Source organism: Lissotriton helveticus, chromosome 5_1, assembly GCF_964261635.1.
Source record: "Lissotriton helveticus chromosome 5_1, aLisHel1.1, whole genome shotgun sequence".
Lineage (NCBI taxonomy): Eukaryota > Metazoa > Chordata > Amphibia > Caudata > Salamandridae > Lissotriton > Lissotriton helveticus.
Window position 1 is genome coordinate 1,036,997,024 of NC_136065.1, and position 22,552 is coordinate 1,037,019,575.

Here is a 22,552-nt window from a genome sequence, read left to right on the forward strand (position 1 = left end):
CGCAAGTATGTAAACAATTGGGTATAGTCCAAGAAGACAAGGTTATTGTGTATTCAAATATAATATAGCAACAATAAATGTAGATACTTGTAATGCAGGTAAGAACAGTGGTCAAAATTCCAAACTAAAGAGAATGGAATAATAGTGAAACAAGACCGATGTTGAGTATTCTCAACACAATTATAGAAAAAGAAGAAACCAGGAATTAACAGATAGTACCCGATGGCTATGTCCAAAAACTGTAATAAAGTGTTACCTAAAATAAAGTAAGAGAAATCTTATATGATGACAACCATGAAATCATATGTGATGGGAAAACGGGGAAGTGATAGATAAATGGAATTCTGTAAAGAATTGAACCGTGAAGGTGTATGGCGGCTGATACTTAAACTAACCCAGAATAATACGTAAAGAAATTTACAGGAAAATAACAAGATATATATATATATATATATATATATATATATATATATATATATATATATATATATACTTAATGTTTTTTAACCCAAAAGCTATAGCGCCTCCACCACATACTGCTAATGATCTCTCAGATTACATCACTCATAATATGTTCTTTGACATAATTTATGGCATCACTGATGACGTTTCAAATGACATGATTGAGTAGTGTACAGTGGAGTGCCATACAGTGGAATAGCCTAGAGTGGAGTGGAATAGCGTAGAGTAGAGTCATGTGCAGTGTGGTGGTGTAGACTGCAGAAGCGAACAGTGGGATACCATACAGTGTAGTGACGTAGAGTGGAGTTGGGTAGAGTGGAGTGGCGTACAGTGGAATAACATGAAGTGTACTGCAGTAGAGTGTAGTTGTGTACAGTGAATGATCGTATAGTGGGCTGGCATGTAATGGAGTATAGTGGAGAGTGGAGTGGTGTAGTCTAGAGTGGAGTACAATGGGGTTGAATAGTGTACAGTGGAGTGATAGGAAGTAGAATAGAGTGGAGTATGGTAGAGTGTACTGTCGTGCAATGGAGTTGCGCAGAGTGGAGTTGAGTAGTGTAGAATAGCATACAGTAGAGCTGGGTAGAATCGAATGGCATGCAGTGGAGTGGTGTAGAGTGGAGTGAGATACAGTGTAGTGGTGTAGAGTGCAATTGCATACAATGAAGTAGCGTACAGAGAAGTGGAGTATAATGGAGCAGTGGAGTGCCGTAGAGGGGAGTGCAATAGAGGGGAGTGTCATAAAGTGGAGGGTCACACACTGGAGTGGGGTGTCATAGATTGGAGTAGCATATAGTGGAGGGTGGCAAACTGGATTGGAGTGTTGTAGAGCGGAATTGTGTAGTAGCATAGAGTGGAGTGGTGCAGAGTGGAGTATTATACAGTAGAATAGCGTGGACTGCATTAGCATACAGCAAAAGTAGCTGCTCGTGCAGAGTAGGCTCAATACTGGCTCAAGTGCGGGAGATGGCTGAGGCCACGTCCCCCTATTTTATTTTTGGCCCAAGGGGGTGGGGTCCCTGGGGTCCATTTGGGAGGTCCCCATACTCTAAAAGTAAAGTATTTGGCCCTTGGAGATGGGGTCCTCAGGGACTCTTAATGCTTGGGGAGGGGGTTCAATTGCCCCCCCTATAATTAAAATAATATTGTTTTTGGCACCACGGAATAGGGTGCGGCAAGGGTCTGGCTTTACATATCTGGCTTTATGTATGGTAATAAAATAATACTTGACGTAAAAAAAAACAAGAAATTCACAGGAAAGGAGGTTATAGTGACATTGTAGTAAGGTGAAAGTTTTACTGCCATAGTAATATTTTAAACATAGAAACCACTGAAATTCACCAGCTATAGTTACCTCTACTAACCATAACTAGTGCTCATGGTGACCATGGTAACTATAACTCCCACCCCCCCAAAACCTGGTGGGAGCAGCCCCGTGTGAGTGACTGATGTGTTTATTTTGGGGAGGGGTGCGAGCCTCCGGGACCCCTTCCCCTGAGACCAATATTATAAAAAGGGGAGGGTGGCGTGAGGCCCCCCTCCTTGAGGCTCTACGAGGGCTGGGACTGCAGACCCCTTATTATAAAATCAGCCACAGGGAGTGAGTCACCAAGCCAGCAGGAGGCCCCGGCGGTCCCAGTTCTGATTATTGTTATTAATGGGAGGGGGAGGCACGGCCCCCCTCCCAGAACCATTCCCCTGGGGCAGACTAAGGAATGATGTCCCAGTGCCATAACTCCCGGGACACAATCTTGTTCCTGCCTGAGGGCAAAGGCAGAGAAATTGTAATGTCCTCCCACCCGGCGGATGTAGAAAGCTGGTCCACTGGGTGGGAGCACAAAAAGTTTTTCCTATCCCCATTCTCGGGAGGGAAAAACACAGAATTGCTCCCACTCGGCGGGAGCAAAAGAAAAGCTTCTTCTGCTGGGTGGGAGCATTGCCGGCTCCCACCGCACCCGGGAGCCTGTGGGGCTGTAGAGGCCATGGTCCTCCTCCCATAGCCCCCAGTGAGGGACATGTTGGGGGACGCACCGGGTGGTGTAGCTACAGTTTCATATGGTCTTCTCTGTATGAGAAGTATTTGCAGTTTCTTATGACAACATATAAAACAATTTCGAGTTTTCAGAATTTGGGCTGACAGTAAACAAATCTAAAATTTATTTTTAAAATATTGTTTAAAGTTGGAACTGTGGGATACATGTTTTTGAAGCTAATTCTAAATGAACTCCAAATTACTGAAAGTATGCAGTTACCGTCCGGGACCTGCCTTTCCCTAATTACCTACATGCTCTTATTTATTACCAAGACACTCAACTAAGATTTTTGCTGGAAGGAAACTAGAGGCAAACTAACAAAAGCTGACTAAACATGGACTAAGGCATAATGGGTGGCGTGCTGTGTAATAGCTAGGATCATATTTAACATGGGAGCTGCTGCAAAAATACATATTTTTCACACCTGTGCTCAAGTACTGAAATATTTTGTGTATTAATTAATTGTCTTCTTTGTGTGTCTGTTGAAGGAATCTAAAAGATTTTGGAAAGGTAGACTCACCTGCAACTTATTGTGGCATGATTCATCATTGGCGACCTTTCCACACCAGAGTAGGTAAATACCAGTCTATTGGACTCACCCATTTAGGGTATACTTAGATAATTTTCTTCTGAACTAAAGCAGGGTTTCAGATGGAAAGTAAAAATACCTGATGTTTGATGTTTTTTTTTTTTATATAGCGCACGATCACTCCAGGGAGCATCTTGGCGCTGCAACATCATTGCTGTTGGATTGTCAGATGGTTTTTAACTGGACTATAGGTGTTATAGTATTTTAGACGAGCCTTTTACACTTTGACTCTGCCAGTCCATAAATCCATGTTTTTAAGGATTTTTTAAAGGTTTGTTCTGATGTAATTGCTCGAAGGTGAGCCGGAAGTATATTCCAGGCCTTGGCTCCTGGGACTGCCAATGATTTACCACCCTTGGTGGCTAGTCTGAACTTAGGGACAGACATTAGGTTTGCCGTAGTTGATCTAAGTTCTCTATTCGGGTGATATCTGTGAAATTTATTGGCCAGATATTTTGGGCCACGTTGATGAAAGCCCCTAAATGTAATCACGAGGGTTTTGAATAATATACGTTTCTGGATGGGGAGCCAGTGCAACGTGTCTAGGGCAGCTGAAGCTGATGACCTTCTAGGCCATCTCAAAACCAGCCGAGCCGCCGCGTTTTGGACCATCTGTAGTTTGTGTAGGGTAGATTTTGCCACCCCTGCATACAGACTATTACAGTAGTCAATCCTCGATGTAATTAGAGCAATTGCTACTGTGCGACGGGCAGGCAAAGGCAGGTAGTCAAAGAATTTGCGTAGGCCCTTGATGATGTTAAAACAAACGGCCACTACTTCCTTAGTTTGTTGTTTAAAGGATAGCATATCGTCAAATTTTATGCCCAGATTTCGAGTTGCACTGATGGTATTTGGAGGAGCTTCCGCATCCGAAGGCCAACAAGTGTGTGGTGAAAAAAGATTGTTTTTTCCAAAAGGCAGGATCTCTGTTTTAGCAGAGTTGCATTTTAGATGATTATCTTGCATCCAGTTGAAGGTCGCAGTCAGACACTCTTTCAGGACCTGTTCGGCTCTGTCTGTATCATCGTCCAGCACTAGGACCAGTTGAGTGTCGTCTGCGTATGCAACTGTGCTTACATTATAGGAGGCAATCAGATTGATCAGGGGTGCCATATAAAGATTGAATAGGGTAGGGCTCAAACTAGAGCCCTGAGGCACCCCTGAGCCAATTTCCTTCTCTTCCGAGTGAAATTGACCCAATCTGATTATCTGTTTTCTGTGCAACAGAAAATTTTTGAACCAATTCAACACGGTGCCCCCTATGCCAGCTTCAACCAGGCGATGCAATAGAATTGCATGGGACACCGTGTCGAAAGCTGCAGATAGATCAAGGAGAATTAGGACTGCCTTCCTCCCTTGATCCAATGCATCTTTTATGGTTTCTGTTGTTGACAGTAATGCTGATTCTGTAGAGTGGTTAGCTCTAAAACCTGCCTGATTTGGATGTAAGATGTTATTTTCCTCTAGGAATGTTGAGAGTTGCTTATTAACTAAGGTTTCAGCACACTTACACAGAGTGGGGAGTTGTGAAATGGGTCTCAGATTGGTTAGAACAGATGGATCGTGTAGGATCTTTTTTTGCAATGGTTTTACAATCGCAGTCTTCCATGTATTAGGGACTTCTCCCGATTGGAGAGATGCATTAATAATAGCGTTAATCATGGGATTCACCTCAGCCTTAATTGCATGGACCAGTGTGGGGGGGCAGGGGTCAAGTGGTGAACCGGATTTAATTTTTGATATTGTTTGCGAGATGTCAGCCAGATCAATTGTAGTGAAAGTATTCCATCTAAGTATCTCGGGATTATTCTCTGGTACTATGGTTTCGTTATTTAAAGGGATAACAGGAAAGTTTTTTGTAATGTTGATAATTTTTTGTGAAAAATAGTCTGCAATCTCATTGCAGAGAGTCTGTGACGGTGGTATTTCCTGAGATAAAAATTTTGGATCTCGATAACTCTTAACAACGCGAAATATTTCCTTTTGATTATTCTGAGAGGCTTCTAATTTATTTGTGAAATATTTTGTTTTGATGCGTTTGATTTGTGAATGGTAATTCCGTCTCGTTGTTTTGAAATTATCCTGATCATCCTTATCGTAGTGCTTGCGCCACTTACATTCTAGTTTGCGTACTGTGCGTAATAGATCTTTTAATTCATTAGTGTACCAAGGGGCTGAGCTTTTCCCTTGTTTCGAATTAGATTTGTTGGCTGCTCCGGAAGTCATTTTCTCCCCTATGGACCTCATCCATTTTTCATAGCTGAGGTTGTCGCTAGTCACATTACCAGTTAGCAATGGTTTGTTCTCTCTGGCCCAGTTTAGTAAGTCCTGGTGTTTAATAATTTTATTCCAGCAGGGAGTTGGTTTCTCATTTCTAAATCTGTTTGATTTTGTATTATTAGTTTCTTCCGCTGTGAGATGAAATGCAATAAAGTTATGATCCGTCCATGTCTGGGGCAAGGGGGTGGATACTTTGATGGTATTAAGATTAGAACAGACACAGTCTAATACGTGGCCCGCTATGTGTGTGGGGTCGTTCGTAAGAATTGTGAGCCCTAACACATGCATAATATCTCTAAAGCATTGTACATTAGGATCAGTCATATTGTCAAGATGAAGATTTACATCTCCCAGTAGAGTGAAATTAGCTGCTTTAATCGTCAGTGTGGTAAGTACTTCCCCTATACTTTCCAGGAAATGTCTAGTTTGACCTGGTGGGCGGTAGATTAATGCTCCCGAGAACATGAAGGAGTCATGGGCCTTTAAATTAAAGGCTAGGCTTTCAGCACCTTTAATGTCCGGTAGTTCAGAGATGCTACATGTGAGGGTCTCACGGTGTATAATAGCAATCCCCCCTCCTCTTTGTATAGGTCTGTCCAATCTTTGTATCTTATAACTGGGTGGTAATGCACATATGATGTCTGGATTGGACCATTCTCTTAGCCATGTTTCCGTGATCATGAGGCAGTCCAAGTTATTCTCTGTTATTAAATCATATATGTGTAATGCATTCTTACACATTGAGCGTGCGTTGATTAATCCGCCCTTAATAGTTTTATATGTGATTTTTGGGCTATCCTTGACATAGGGATGCAAAGTGAGTTTACATACCGAGCACGTAAAGGGTCCTAGCCATTTCTCAACCTCTATAACATGATTACGTTGTGTAAAACTGGTATTAAAAGAAAATAATTTTTCTCTAGACAACTGACCTGGTAGCATTTTTGACAGGTGGTGTTGCCCCCAGCCCGTCCTTAGCGCGGACGGGCGCAGACGGGCTGACTCTGGCGTGACTCCGGCGCTGGCGAGGCGCGTCCACTGTACGCGTCCGCTGACGCGGAGAGCGTCCGTTTCCTTTTAAAGGGATGGCTAGAGCGCTGTCACAGCTGCCGCCTCCCACTCAATATGGCTGCCGTTGGGAGTCTTCCCTTTCAGCACAGTATACAGCCCTAAAATCGGCTGCAACCAACAAAATGCAGGCAAAGGGGTTAGCGGGGGCTGGGGTGAGTGAAATCAATAAAACGTGATTATTTAAACAATTCTAAGTGATTATTAAAAATCGCCGTCTAAAACAAATCGCTTGCGCTAGTATTCAGCGCGTTATCACAGAGTATTGCACAATTCAATCTACCTCCCGGCTCAGGCCTCAGGAGGGGTCCAGTAGTTTAGGCAAATAACAAACAATGGTTCTCGCGTTTGCTATCACGCGCTCCTTTTAAAGGGATGGCTAGAGCGCTGTCACAGCTGCCGCCTCCCACTCAATATGGCTGCCGTTGGGAGTCTTCCCTTTCAGCACAGTATACAGCCCTAAAATCGGCTGCAACCAACAAAATGCAGGCAAAGGGGTTAGCGGGGGCTGGGGTGAGTGAAATCAATAAAACGTGATTATTTAAACAATTCTAAGTGATTATTAAAAATCGCCGTCTAAAACAAATCGCTTGCGCTAGTATTCAGCGCGTTATCACATAGTATTGCACAATTCAATCTACCTCCCGGCTCAGGCCTCTGGAGGGGTCCAGTAGTTTAGGCAAATAACAAACAATGGTTCTCGCGTTTGCTATCACGCGCTCCTTTTAAAGGGATGGCTAGAGCGCTGTCACAGCTGCCGCCTCCCACTCAATATGGCTGCCGTTGGGAGTCTTCCCTTTCAGCACAGTATACAGCCCTAAAATCGGCTGCAACCAACAAAATGCAGGCAAAGGGGTTAGCGGGGGCTGGGGTGAGTGAAATCAATAAAACGTGATTATTTAAACAATTCTAAGTGATTATTAAAAATCGCCGTCTAAAACAAATCGCTTGCGCTAGTATTCAGCGCGTTATCACAGAGTATTGCACAATTCAATCTACCTCCCGGCTCAGGCCTCAGGAGGGGTCCAGTAGTTTAGGCAAATAACAAACAATGGTTCTCGCGTTTGCTATCACGCGCTCCTTTTAAAGGGATGGCTAGAGCGCTGTCACAGCTGCCGCCTCCCACTCAATATGGCTGCCGTTGGGAGTCTTCCCTTTCAGCACAGTATACAGCCCTAAAATCGGCTGCAACCAACAAAATGCAGGCAAAGGGGTTAGCGGGGGCTGGGGTGAGTGAAATCAATAAAACGTGATTATTTAAACAATTCTAAGTGATTATTAAAAATCGCCATCTAAAACAAATCGCTTGCGCTAGTATTCAGCGCGTTATCACAGAGTATTGCACAATTCAATCTACCTCCCGGCTCAGGCCTCAGGAGGGGTCCAGTAGTTTAGGCAAATAACAAACAATGGTTCTTAGGATATACTCTAGGGATTCCCTTTATTCATGGGTATTTTTGGCAAACAATAAGTGAATAGATGAATTGTTGCATTTCATCAGATATCCATATTCACTGATCTCTTTTAACCATATCCAGGGTCGCCAAAGATGGCATTAAAATGTATTTGATTATGCAAAAAATGTTTTGTCAGTTAGATATTTGTAAAAAGTAGCAACAACTAATTCGTATATTGTGGATTGTTTGTTGATCATTAAGAAAGCTTTTAATTCGTTATTTTAGCAAATAATGGCAGCATATTTAAAACTCATATTTGTCCGTTACGATGTTTTAATTAAACAAGTGCAAATAAAAATAGAAAAATAAGACGAACATTATTTTGGAGTTTTTAAAAAATGATTATTAATTTTCTGTCGCCATTAAACTATTTCAGATGCTGACAAATAATCTTTTGTTTTGAACTCCTAAAAGTATTTAGACATTTTTTTCCAAATACAGATATTGTTGACATTTTGAGTTTTGAAAAATTTTGGGTTATTTGAATCCGAGAAATTGAAGTTTAAAATGAAGTGAATGAAAGTTGAATTTATATTACGCAATTTCGGCCTCAATAAGAGGTATCCTAGTGCTTTAATGATGTGTCAATCATTGCGAGGAAAAATTAAACAGGAGGGTATACCTTACGTCAACCATTCGCTCACGATGGTATGTCTTTCTTGTCAACCTTAGTTCTATGCTCCTTATTGATTGGATTTCCTCCCTATTCTTGTTCTTGTTCCCAGGGCCGTTTCTAGGTGTTTTGTCTCCCTAGGCGAGAATTAAAAATGCCGCCCCCTCCCTTTTACTATCATCACTCTCTCCCCCTGTCATCCAAGCTAGAGAGGCCCACCCTCTACTGCCAAACCCTTCTATGTTACTCTCATTTACTATCAGGAAACACAATCACAGCAGTCAGTCCTGCAAACGATCTCAGCCAAAAGGCCCAGGCCAGACCGTTACGGTAGCCATACACTCACAGAACTATGTACAAGGATGCCCAATAGAGCCTTGTGTTTAAATACCACCGAGGCGTCAGTGCACCTCATTTTCAAAACCAGAAACAACACAAATAGTAACTTGCACCATCTTCCAAGGCCAGACCTAGTCGTTTTGCCAACGCTTGTTTTTTTAATTGAGGCACCTGAAATAGTTATCATCTTCATTGTATCCAATTAATAGAGGCTGATCACAACAATTAAAAAATGTCCACGTCAGGGAGATTATAGTTCATGATGCTCAAAATCTGCGCTAATCAGAGACCATGGCAAGACGTTAATAAAGTTTGGCGTACAACACAGAATTAACTACTTCTTGGCACTGTGAATAGAAGTTTTTGACAAGCATGTGCATCTTACCGCTACGAGAGTAATCCTTACCAGAATTTGGGCTGGTGCAAGGCAGAATGCACACTTCACCATAGTTGACAAGTGGCTCCATGTTGTGGAACACCTTCAACCAATCCTTGGTTTGGGGCCACCTGTGTGTTGCATTCTGGGATTTGTAGTCTTTTTTTAACAGGGTAAGCAAAAAATCCCAGCGTGGACATTGATGTTGGCCTAAATAGTCACTACCGGATGACGGTATCTGGCATGACACTAGGCTAGTGGTCAGTTTTTGTTTTTTTGACTGAGTTATATATAGAGCGATCTTGACCCAAAAGTATGGGGTATTAGAGCGCTTTACACGAGCACAAGTTGTGTTACATCATGAGGACACATTAATTTTTGTTAGGCACGATCAGCCTATTATTATGAGAACGGGTGCAAAGTTCACTGAGCTGCCAATATTTCATCCCAGAATTCCAAAAGAAAACAATAACCATTTGTAATAGTTTGAGGCATGTTGAAGATGAAGCCAACTTAAGTGCAAATCTTTAATCATTCAGTTGTTAAGCCATTACCCAGTTACCAGTAATGAAATGTGTAAAGGTTATATGTGATGCTTATAGGAAAAGAGGCAATCTCCACGCAGTTACTCTGCTAAACCTTCCAACAATGTCTTCAAAAAGGTACTGAGCGGTTAAAAAATAAATGACTTTTTTTATGATGGTCAAATGAGACAAAATTTACTTTTTTATTGAAAAACATGAGCGACATTGGGGTCTAGCCCTCCATTTGTAAGTCTGTTGACATCCGTTCTCGTTGTGCGTCGCATGTGCTGTGTTGACAAATGCCAGGGAGTGAGCACCAACACTGCTATTGCAGCCTTGGGCAATTTTGCGCCTTCGGTGTGCATTATGCAAACAGGAATCATATGAAGGGTATTTGATTCTGTGAGGAGAAATGAGTAAACACGGTCTGCAGGGTCTGTGCAGCTCTGTGCATGGTATGCAGACTGCGCGCAGGTGGTCTGTGGCTGGTGCTGAAGATGCACAGCCCCGGAGTGGGGGTGCATTGAAGTAACAGAGGATGGTCCCCTTTCATGTGGAGGGCTATCAGCTTCCATCCTGCGTTATGTTGCAAGTTATTTGTACAGCGCCTGTGAGGTTATAAGGGCGCTTCAAAGCACTGAAATCAGTTCTCACTACTCCCCTCTCTATGAGCTCTCAGTGTTTAGGAAAGCCATGGCGAGCGGTTCAAAACAATCTACATTCCCTGCACTGCCAGCCCCTTCTCTTGTACCGGCCGAGACGCTGCTTGTTTGGGATTCCATCTCTTTTCCCATGCATTGGAAAGAGACGAAGGGCCCGGGGTGGGGATTTGGTGTGCGTCGCCCTCTCGGCTGGATCCGGTGAGAGACAGTCTGCACCCCCTGAAGGGTCCTCAGAAGCAGGGCCGTTTCTACCATTAGGCAAGACTAGGCGGCCACCTAACTTTACATTCGTAGATCACATTTTTTTTTTTAATCCCCCTTTTGCCGCCCTAGCCCGTTTGCCGCCCTAGGCAGCCGCCTAGTCTTGCCTAATGGTAGAAACGGCCCTGCTTGTTCCACCCTTGGAGTATTCTATTTTTTACTGTGGTTTCTGATTGGATGAGGTGCATCCTTCCACTGCCTCTAGTGCTGACACAAGGAAACTATTTACTATTCATTCATGTTTAGCACCGCAAGGAAGTTCATCAATTTCCTGTCTCCCTCCCCACTCCCCCAGTCTCGCCCTTCTCCTGCAGTCCCCTGACTCATCCAATTATCTTACAGATCACATCCCTGCTCTCTGTTTTGTTTTTGTACCCAACCCTCTCTTTCCTCTACACCCACCCCCCCACAGACTTGTTGCTCTACCTACTACCTATCCTCTGCCCACATTTTTTGTCATCACATTTTTTGTTGCTTTTAAAGGGTCTGGCAACTGCATATATTGCTTACTGGCCACTCTTTTCCCTTAGTTTATGTGGCGTCGTGTGCATTTTAGTTACCAGATGAGTACTTTCATCTGCCTTTTTGAAATGATAAATTAAAAAGTATGGTATGCCAAAAGAAAACTGAAAATGTAAGATGGCTGCTGGTGCATCATCACACACCAGTGCTATTCTTGGAATGCTTTTTCTTCATGACAGAAGGCTTTCTAAGACGACTGCCCATGCATGCGGGCTGACTCCCTAGTACCCATCTTGAATTGGTTTTGCCATAAAAGAAACAATTTTGTGATTTTTCACAAGTTAGTGATTTGACATACGAAGTACATTAACTTTAAAATACTCTGGGGCCTATTTACAAGCCCCATGCACGACCGGTGCGTCACTTTTAATATGGGAAAAAGTGACGCACCACTTATTTACAAGCCCATTGTGCCGCCGGTACGTCACTTTTTCCCATATTAAAAATGACTCACCGGCAGAGCAAGGGGCTAGTAAATAAGCCCCTAAATTTGTATCTTGTGAATTCTTTTTGCACCATGAAGTTGACAGTGCGACCTGTGTCTTCTCATAGCTCTTTCTCTTTTCTCTCAGGGATCTGGTAGATATTCCATCTACATTGCGAACTATGCTAATGGTAATGTTGGCCCTCACGCCTTGATTGAAATGGATGAAGCTGCAAGTGATTTATCGAAAGGCATTCTGGCACTCTCAGACGTGGCTGCGGAGGCTGGAGTCAATAAATTTACAGGTACGTTGTTAGAAGACTTGAAACTCTTTGTCCATAATGGTATAGCTAAAACAGGGTTTGCATTCGGCTGAAGGCACCTTTACTGTTTGGGCACTCTGCAAGTGGTTTAGGATATTGTGTGGGAAAGCGATATGGTAACAGTTATGAAACAAAGAGCTGGGATTATTTTTTCATTAATAATAATTGGTGGAAAAAACTGTGCAATTGCAAATTTGATGCAGTTTTATGATAGCCTATGTTTTGAACAAAGAGATTTGAAAATAATAACCGGATGTTGCAATATTTATACATAAACTCATACCCCTGGGTGATACCCAGAGTATGGAACTAGAGGCAATCGGGTCTCAAGGGTGAGCTGGCCTCCAACCTAATATATGTGCACAAGATAAACTACCCAAGTATCGTTTCCAAATACATTAATGCATCCCTCCCAACAATACTCAGTAGGAGTGTTGGACATACACAAAAATGTAACGGATTGTCCTCACACCTGCAGGTGTCATGCTTCATCATAGGACAACCCACACTCTCCAAAATCCTGATTTGATGGAGGACAGGCCTACACCTGGAGACAGGGAGGCACTTTTAATTTAGAATGGACCCGTGATTAAAGTGTATTAATAACCAATGTGGCATCCTAAATCCAATTTATTCACTAGACATGACACTTGGTGTTAAAAAGGAAATATGGGGACAAGGGGATCTGGTACCCCATCACCACTATTACCATCAACATGTTTCTACCTTGTGGCTCAACTGAGTCCTCCGCATTCTTCAGGACGGGCAAACGGGATTATAGTTAGACAACCTTACATTCAGAATTGTCTCATTTGAAGAGAGACCTATGTCAACCACTTAAAATATCTGGTTCTTAGATACCCCTACGTTGGGTCTTCCATGTATCGGGAGGGAGGTGCGGACACATGCAGGCTTACTGCGAGGGACGCACCTTGAGGGAAGTGTGACTCCAAGTGTCTTTGAGCTCTTACTCCATGGGGCGTGGAAGACACAACATTGCCTAAGTATGTGCCATGTGGGTAGGGTGGGTATGATAGAAAAAACGGGTTTTAAAAGTGGGAAGGGTCAACCATAGTGTGAAGGAAAGCTGTGGCACAACTCTATATGTGACAGTCTATTTAATGCAGGTTCCGTGTACAGGATATGCTTATTTATAGAATCACTGCTCACTCCACCCTCGCCTCCACCTCTAGCCCTGTCAACCTTTTCATCCTTATCTTCAAATAGAGTTCTTCTACCTCTCTCAAAACCCTGGTATGAGGATTGGCTAACCTTGTAGCATGCATGCTTCACACTCCCACTACAATGCCCACGTGCTTTTTAGTTTAATTGTTTTCTTTATTGTCTTTCTTTCTTCTTGGCCCCTATCACAAGTAGCGTCGAGGACCATGAGCTATTTACCAAATCCAGTAAGTACCAACACAGTGGGTGAAGTTTTTATAGGATCTGGTATATACCCGATTCCAATAGCAAACTTGGAAATGAGGCGCAAGATAGAGAAATCAGTACGTACCGCATGTTCCTGAAATAGCAACATATTGTTTCCCTGATAAATTTCATCAATTTTGACCTGACGAAATTACCCCGGAGGTAATTTTGTGGGGAGTGGTGTTTTACTACACAGGATTATTACCTGGAGCGGTAAACTCCATATTGCTTTGGAGTTCCAATATCTGCGTGGACAAGGTTTGTATAGGGGTCAGAGTTTTATGGCCTACCTGTGATCAGGGCCCATGCTTGTCTTCACATTTTGGCTGCAAGACCAAGAGACCAAAAGAACTATAATTCCCACCTTGTGCTTTGTAATCCACTGTTCCATCCACTCATTTACTTATCAGTAACACCCTAGTCTGTTTTCTGCTCCTTTGCATCCTGTCTTCTTGAAACCCCCTCCCCACACTCATCTCTCTTTCTACTTTGGTCTCCCGCCTGCCTGTCTCTCAATGTTTTTAGCTACGTCCTTCTGCCTTCTTTGCTGCCATTGCATCTTTATGTGCAGGTAGACAGAGAATTACACAGCCGTGACCGTGAAATTAGTACTGCTGACATGCTGTTTAATTCTGGCAGAGCATTAAACAACTGGATTTGTGCCTGACACAGTTCGAGCGCTAAAACATGGCGCTGGCAGAGTGTCAGCACAGTGTGCTTTGGAGATAAGACGGCAGCGATCTGTTAGATCTGTCCCACCAGCAGGAAGCTTTTCACGCCTTCCTTTAGCATAGGGCTCTGAAGACTTTTACCAAAGATCAGACCGCTTGCTGTATCTTTATTCATGTATGGTAATACAAAAAAAGATGCATCCTTTGCAAATATTTCATTACAGTAATGGAATTTCCCTTAGATAAAGGCCTGGCCATTTCTTTTACATGAGATCTTAGAAAATGTTTTACATCTGTTGAAAAGGGATGAATAAAAATCATTTATTGAACAGTTATTGCAGGAAATCTCATCTTAAGTGCAAGGCAAGAGATAAGAACTGCAGGAGCCGAGCATGACTGCACTCACAGCTCTGATAAAGGATGTGTAAAGACCAGGGCTTTAAGTGAGCCGGGTCTCACCGGTGCTGAGCACCAGCAGTTTTTTAAAGGGGGCCTCGAAACGGGTCTCTATCGGACTCTGTTTTGTGCCCTGGCACAGGCTGTCCGTGTTTTTTCCGGACTGCAGTGACAGCAGGCACGTGTGCGTGCTCACACTACTCACTTCTCACTAGTGGAGAAGTTACGGCAGGACCTCATGCCAGGTGAGCATTGTAAGGGAAAGGAAATCCTTTATAGAGTGTTGTTGGGGAAGGGAAATCCTTTAAAGGGAATCATTTTATCTCTGGATTTCCCTTCTCTTTTTGAAACTCGGGAGCTGCAACATTGTCGTGGTGTCACCAGGTCTTTAAGTGGAAGCATTTTCAATATTATATACAGTAAGCAAAAGTTGCTGACTATTTATCTTTTGCAAATAACAACCATTGACAAAGCCAATATGTCCTGACTTGTTGTAGGTATGATCATATACCTGGATGCAATGACAGAAACCGCAAAATACAAGTCGGGCAGCACACTAAGCTAAGCACAGACTTTTAGCATATGTGTTTTTAAGCCACGCACTTAATAACATTGGCCACGCCCTTTCGAGAGACCCCCACCGTTTTTTTCATCCCACTTAAAGCGCTGGTAAAGACTGTAGAGGGCTCACACACTCTGTCTTAGAGGGGACACAAGACAACAAAATAAATACGGAACGTGACTCTGACACCGACATCTGGATGAGAAAAGGATGGGTTAGGTTTGTCAAAGGAGAAGACTGGGACTATTTTTGAGGAATGCTGCTCTGAAGCCCACTAAACCAGAGAGGTCAAGGAGTACAATGAATGCAAAAGAGGAGCGAATATTTGGGAATTACCTGTTTTTAGGTCTCGCAGACCTGCGTTGCAGCGCACATGCGCTGCTCACTCTGCAAGGCTTCCTGTAACTGGGATATTTCAGAAGCGTAGTTTAAGCCCCACCAATCTTTTTGATTGGCTGGCGTCATCGTCCATGCTAAACGCCTGCTTCCGATTGAAAAGGAGGCTCCTTAGTCCCTCCTTGTTCCCGCCCTGTCTCCTTTTGGGTCGGCCCACCCAGACTGAATCTTTTACTTGAGGTGTAACACGGTTGGCGTTATTGGTGTTGGTGAGCACTATTTTCTTTTATGACTAATGTATGTACGTTCTTACATAGGTTTGATATGTTTAAATGTATACTGGCGTTTCAAATCGGAACATCTAAGGAGCAGCTAAAGCGCTAAACCTGGCCCAATCCACTCCCCCAGTCCAAAGACCTTGGCGGTAGGGGGGCATGGTGTATGTCTTTCATCGCCCCCATCTTTGAAATAGGAGCGGGGGTGCAGCAGGGGGCTCTGCATCAGGGCATGCCTCCCTTGACTCAAGAGGGCATGAGTGCCCACTCAAAGCGTGTTTACAGATTTGTGCCGCTCAGGGGCAAAACTGTAAAGCAGCTCAGTGGGTTGGGCTCCTCTGCACACCGTAGACTAGTGTACCCTGCCTTACCGCCACCTATGGGAGTAGCAAAAGAGATTGGGGCGCATTACTAAGGGGCGACCACGTTATTTTAGAGTCATTGTGCTAGTGTGTTACTCCTAACAATAAAATAGCACCTTCTGGCTGCTTCTTGGTGTGTTGACTCCTACCATCAGCAGCCACCTACCATCAGCTGCTCACGGACACGAGGTCCAAATTACGGACGGTCCGTGAAATTTACGGACGGTTGGTCACCCTAGTGCGAAGTTCCTCAAATGGAAGAGCGTACCACCAGGGCACAGTTCCAGGGTATTTGCCTGAAAACGCTAAACGAGATGTACACTGAGATACAAAATGCTGGTGCGTTATCTGTGCCAACTATGACTTGTTAGGAAAAAAATATGACGTGAGTAGGTGTAGGGAAATCAGGAAATATGATGAGTTAAAGGTAGGCCAGTCATTGGGGACTCCGCTAGACTACACTTGTGTAATAAAAACTTTGCATGAGACTACATAAAGTATGATCCAAACTTCACAAAAACAAATGTTACCAAACATCCCAATAAATATTAATAAATATATTGAAGATACTAAGCGAACATGAACAGTCTGTTCAGATGTGTTAAGGACAGCTTTGGACCGTGTCACATTACGTTAAAAGAATAGGAAGTATGATTTTCTCTGGCCTGTTGCATCGTTGGGTGGGTGAGCATTGGCTTTGTTTGCCATTCAATGGTTTGTTTCCCAAGTCCCAGGTAGGGTGACCGTGCATGCTGAAAATTGGACCTGGGCTGATTGCCCTCTTAGCGGAAGGCCTTGGAAAATTGTACTCATTCTTTGTGAGTCATTCATATGGCCTTTATGGGCCACTCCTGTGCCTCCAACACTGTCAACCGAGCAAATCTCTGGGATCTGTTAAGGTCCAAGGGGGCTGAGCAAGCCTTGATTGATTTACTTTGTCATTTACAACGGGTCACTTTTGTTAAAGTCTTGTATACTCAAGGCTGGAAGTGTATATCTCATTAAATTGTTTTGAGGTATTTAACAGGGTTGTATATTTGCCCCTTGATTATTTTGTTTTTACTTTACATAATGGTCTGGATAATTTTTTATTGTTTTGCGGTAAGGATATACCCCAAATCGGAAAGCAGCCAACCCTAATTCTTCTATACGCAGATGATGGTAGTATCATCGCGAGACAGCCAATGATTTACAGCTCACGTTGGATGGCTTTCTTTTGTTCCTGAACATGATAGATCAAATTGCTATTATGGCTAAAACCTACACTATGGTTTTTGGCCCACCGACGACCATGCTTAAAACACATCTGTTAGGGGAGTACATAATAAGTAGGGCTAAACATTCTTCACTACCTAGGCATCCTCTTTGATGACAGCTGATTAAAATGGGCCCATTTATCAAATGTTAGATGTATACAGCCTCAGACCACATTGGATGTAGTGTTCAGATTTGCAGTGAAGGAAGTTATTGATATTTATAAGGGAAAGTGTACCTTTATAGTTGGTCTATATGAGACAGGAGTCTGGGGACATATACACCCCTTATCATTATAGAGGATAGCCTATTACATAAGTTACTGTCTGTCCCCAAGAGAATAGTAAGTACAATTTGTCATGCAGAAACAGGGACAATTTATTTAGAGGATTTGATAGGTATGGCCCATGTTTTTCTGTCTTGTTGTGGTACAGTATTTGGCATCAACTAGAACCAGGGCTACCAAGATAACTAATTATTGACTTTTAGGCTCTTGATAATGTACTTCAAATCACCTGGGGTTTTTTTGTATTTGAAATTAAGTATTAGAACGAAGGATACATTGAAAAATAATATCTGTCCTACAGTTATAGTCTGCTCAAAATAAAGGCATTCACCATGAGAGCGGTGGTCCCCCATTCAGCCCCTGCACCACCCTTGATAGAACCATATGTGACTTTTATACAAAATGTCTATTACAGATTTTATCTTACACACTTTAGACTAAATCAGAGGCGTAGCTAGAGCTGTGGCTCCCGGGTCTATCCCTCAGATTGCAGCCCCTTGGGGGGGGGGGGTGCTGGGGGAAAAGGACGGCGAGCACTTGAAAGATGTCCGAGAGACGCGTAGTATTGCCGCTAATAGTTACCTCGATCATGCAAGTTACATGCACATACATGACACGGTCAAAGGCTACACAGTTGAATACACTGGTGACTGGCAGTACAAAAGAGAACACACAGACTGCATGATCTATCTGGGGACTCAGAAAACCGCATATGACATCCATCAGAGAGCTGCGTGAACAATTACCTGGTAATCCCCTCAGCACAATGCAAGCATGCACATACATGACACTGTTCAGGGATCCATCATCTACAGCTGACATTTAATGACCATACGTCATAGTCTCCCCATTAAAGCAGTGGGGACCTGCACAAACGTGATATGCTCTGGGGACCCAAAACCAAGTTAACAGTGTCGTAGCCTGTGATTCTTTATTTTTCAAAAAACGCCAATTAATTATTCACAGGGAATGACTCACTGTGTGCCCTTAGAACTAAACGCAGCACAAAGGGGTCAGTCAGCTCCACCTTGCCAATATGTGTATATTGTACCTCTTCATTGAATATCAAGGGCGCAAACGGGCCATCTGTGTATCTCATAACTCTTCATTGAATAACAAGGGCGCAGACAGGCCATGGGTGTATCTCATACCTCTTTATTCAATAACACGGGTGCAGACGGGCTATCCATGTATCTCATACCTCTTCATTGAATAAGAAGGGCGCAGACAAGCCACCCAAGTATCTCATACCTCTTCATTGAATAACAAACACGCTTACAGGCCACCCATGTCCCTCATAACTCTTCAATGAATAGCAAGGGCGCAGACAGGCCACTAGTGTCTCTCATACCTCTTCATTGAATAACAAGCATTTGCAATGCGATAGGTCTCGCATTTGCGAGAGTTTAACTTATTGGCATTGTAATTGACAAAATCTTTTATTTACGTTTTAAAAACCAACACATAAATAAAAGGCATTGCCATTTACAATGCCAATGGCTCAAACTCTACAACTGCGAGACCTATTGCATTGCAAATGCTGGTTTATTTCAGTTCTACTGTCTATCCTATGTCAGCTCACCTGAGCAAATAAACTGGGAGACGTTTAATTTAGGTTTTAAATTCTAAATAATACATTGATTTTAGATCCCAAAAATTGGCAAAGCTCAACTAGTTTAGTCAAATATATAAGTATTTGAGACACTGCATGGCAGAAATAGTAAGGCACCAAGGATACAACCAGTGACATAATATTCTTCATGTGCTTTCCATAAACCTTTGTAATGCATGGCGGCAATGAATTATTATTTAATATTTGAAGAGTCTTGGCCAGTGACTACGGCTGAAATTTAGAATGCCACCTCTCTCTATTCAGTGTGACTAGTTTGATATCATTTAGTAACTAGGCGCAACACAGCAGTAAAAACGCAAACATGAAACACCACGGGCATGCTTACCCCACTGTTTGCCAGACAAGTCCTCGAATTCCGCAATAGAGCCTTCTGGGGGTTGGCTGTCCTTTCCGGCACTAGAATCATCTGCAAGAGCGTAGCGGTGAAGCGCATAACGCATCACTGCTACGTTCATCGCGAGGGCTGATCACTGTACAGGGCCGTCATTGGTAGCGCTCGCGCACGCCGAGCACGCTACAAGATTGTCGGCCCTGGACTCTGTCTGAGGCTGTGACGGGGGGAGGGGCGGCAACAACGGTCAAGGAGTCTGAGTAGACACAAACGCGGGACTTCGTTTTTGGCAATTTAAGTGAAAGCACCGCGGCCGCCTGTGCTTTCAATTAAATTGCCAAAAACGAAGTCCCGCGTTTGTGTTGTGTGCAAAGGTCAGAAGGAGACGGAGTGGAGTGCAGCGCGGTGTTGCACTTTTAAACTGGGCCGCGGGCGGCCGCGGCACTGGAGGGCCATTGCGGCCGCGGCTGCCTATATAATTTATTTGGGGACACTGTGTTTGTTTCCAAATAAATTATAAAGGCCGCCGCGGCCGCAACGTGCCTCCAGTGCCACCCAGCCGCCTCCAAAATGATGCCGCCTGGGGCAGACCGCCCCCCCCTAGCTACGCCACTGGACTAAATACTCTGAACTTTTAATTGCCTTTCCGATACACTGCACATGGTTTGATCTCTTATATGCCACTAAGATTTTTCTCAGCCTCAAAGCACAAGTTACTTTCTGCTATTTTGCACAATTTATTGTGCCCCCGCAGGCGTTTTTCTGGCACCTTCCCTGCTTGGTGTTAATATTAGACAACATCATATGGACTTACTGTTTTTACAACAAATATCATGTCCAGAGATTTGTTATGCTGTTTTGAACTTTATCAAAGTGCTTTAACTATTAGGAAACGCTATGATACCTCTATCACATTGTAATTATGTTTATGTAATTTGTATTTACTGAAGTTTTTTAATGCTTTTGTATGAGTATGCTTTTATGGCTTTGAGCCCAATAAAGAAATCATGATGATGAGTCATTTTTTCTCTCGCTTGGAAATTGGCCATGCTTGCAGCCACGTACAGGGGCCTGAAAGGGTCCTCACTGACAAATTCATTTGAGGGCTCATTTGAGACAGATTAAACACTGTAAGTAATATCCGTGCTGTAGACCATAGTATCTCTGACTAGATTTGAGAAGGACTTCTCAAATGAGTTACAATTCACAGGTGCGCCACAGCAGTCTTTCTCAAAGAACCAGTTGGTCTATATAGCCAGCTGTCCTTCCATCATGTGGGTGTAGTTGAACAAGCAAGGGGTAGGGATAGTGCCTATTTTTAGGTCTCGCCTAGCGACGCAGAGCATGCGCTGTCGCTTGCGAGATTTACTATCGTCGTCTTAGTTTCGGAAGCAGGGTGGAAGCTCCACCCATGCTTCTGATTGCCGCGGGTCCAAAATGTGTGATTTTCATTGGAAGGAAGGCATGTTTTGTTGTCTCCCTGTCTCCTGTTTGCCGTGCCTGCCCGACAGCAGAAGTGCACGTGCACGGCATCTCTTCTCTGGCGATCTCAGCTGCTGCTTGTTTACAGAGCAGTCGGGGAGGTGCGGCTTGGAGTATCCGCCGTTGCCCTTTGACCACTATGGAACTCAACAGCAGATTGTGCCTCTGCTCAAAACCTGTTCTCTGAAGCCACCAGAAGACCACGGTATCTGCTCTTTGCAAGTTCTTACAGACTCTTCCAAACACTTAGGCACAGCTCCTGGTTCGCAAACCTTCTCTCCGTCTGCTGTCGATAAGGATAGATGGCCGAAGCTGTTTGGCTCACCAATAAAACGAGGTGGGGTTGATGGATACCTCCATGTAGGAGGACAGTCCTTCGTCCTGTCTCTCTTGAGGATACTTTTAAAGCCATCTTGGTCAGTAAATCTGGATCTCCTTTTGACCCTTGCCCACCTTCAGTCCTGCAGACGCTAGTAGAGGTGGTAAACCCTACCATCAATAGCATCATAAATTCATCACTAGCCACGGCAGAAATCCCCAATGAATGGAAGCTTGCAGCAGTCAAGCCTCTCCAGAAAAAGGCCCTATCTGATCCGACCACCCTCTCCAACCTGCGTTCCATTTCCCTGCTCCCACTGGTATTCAAACTGGCGGAAAAGTTCGTAAATAGCCAACTCACAAACTTTCTGGAGGAGAATAACATCTTGCATCCAAACCAGTCAGGGTTTCGGTCGAGACATTCCACCGAGTCTGCCCTGCTGTTCACAGCAGAGACCCTACGAATGGCCATGGACCAGGGAAAGAAGGCTGTCTTGATTTTACTTGACCTGTCGGCAGCCTTCGATATGGTCTCACATACCATCTTAGTGGACCGGATGGTTACGGCAGGAATAGGAGGGGTGGCTCTGGACTGGCTCAGAAATTTCCTTAACAACAGATGCCAAGTCACAGTTTTGAGCCCATTTCAATCTGAAGCTAAAGTCATCAGCTCGGGGTCCCTCAGGGATCTAGTTTAAGCCCTGTACTCTTCAACCTGTACATGGTACCCCTGATTGAGCTAATTGTGTCATTCCAGATTAGCACAATATCGTATGCTGATGACACGCAGCTCATTCTGGTGTTGGATAAGGAACTGCCTGGTGCTGAGGAAAACTTGAAAAATTGCCTGACGGCTACGTTTGAGTGGATGACCAACAATCATATCAAATGTAATTCCGGTAAGACGGAAATCCTGCCGTTCGGAAATCAAAATTTGTTTTCCCCAAAACACTGGTGGCCTGATGATGCTGAAGCCCCCCCCCCCAATACCATCTCGTCTGCCCGAAACTTGGGCATCAAATTCGATGACCAGCTGTCCTTTAAACAGCAAGTGGTGGCTGTAGCTGGTATGTGTTTTCACATAATCAAATCTCTGAGGAAGTTTTTTGATCTTCTTCCTCTATCAGCCAGGAAAACGGTGGCAGTTGCTCTAATAACTTCAAGGCTGGATTACTGCAATAGCATATATGCTGGTGTTAATAAGTCCATACTCCATAGGCTACAGATGGTCCAACATGCAACTGCCCGGCTGGTGCTACGGTGGCCCCGTAAGTCATCTGCCTCG

The 22,552-nt window shown here is 43.8% G+C and overlaps 1 protein-coding gene across 2 annotated transcripts in view; it reads left to right on the forward strand.

The window, feature by feature from the left end:
* Positions 1 to 22,552, forward strand: part of CRTAC1 (cartilage acidic protein 1) — a 1,631,295-nt gene that overhangs the window by 891,700 nt on the left and 717,043 nt on the right. For both annotated transcript variants that reach the window (XM_078643566.1, XM_078643565.1), the window contains exon 5: positions 11,759 to 11,915. In XM_078643566.1, coding sequence (XP_078499692.1) covers positions 11,759 to 11,915 — 157 coding nt within the window. The remainder of the gene's footprint in view (positions 1 to 11,758; positions 11,916 to 22,552) is intronic.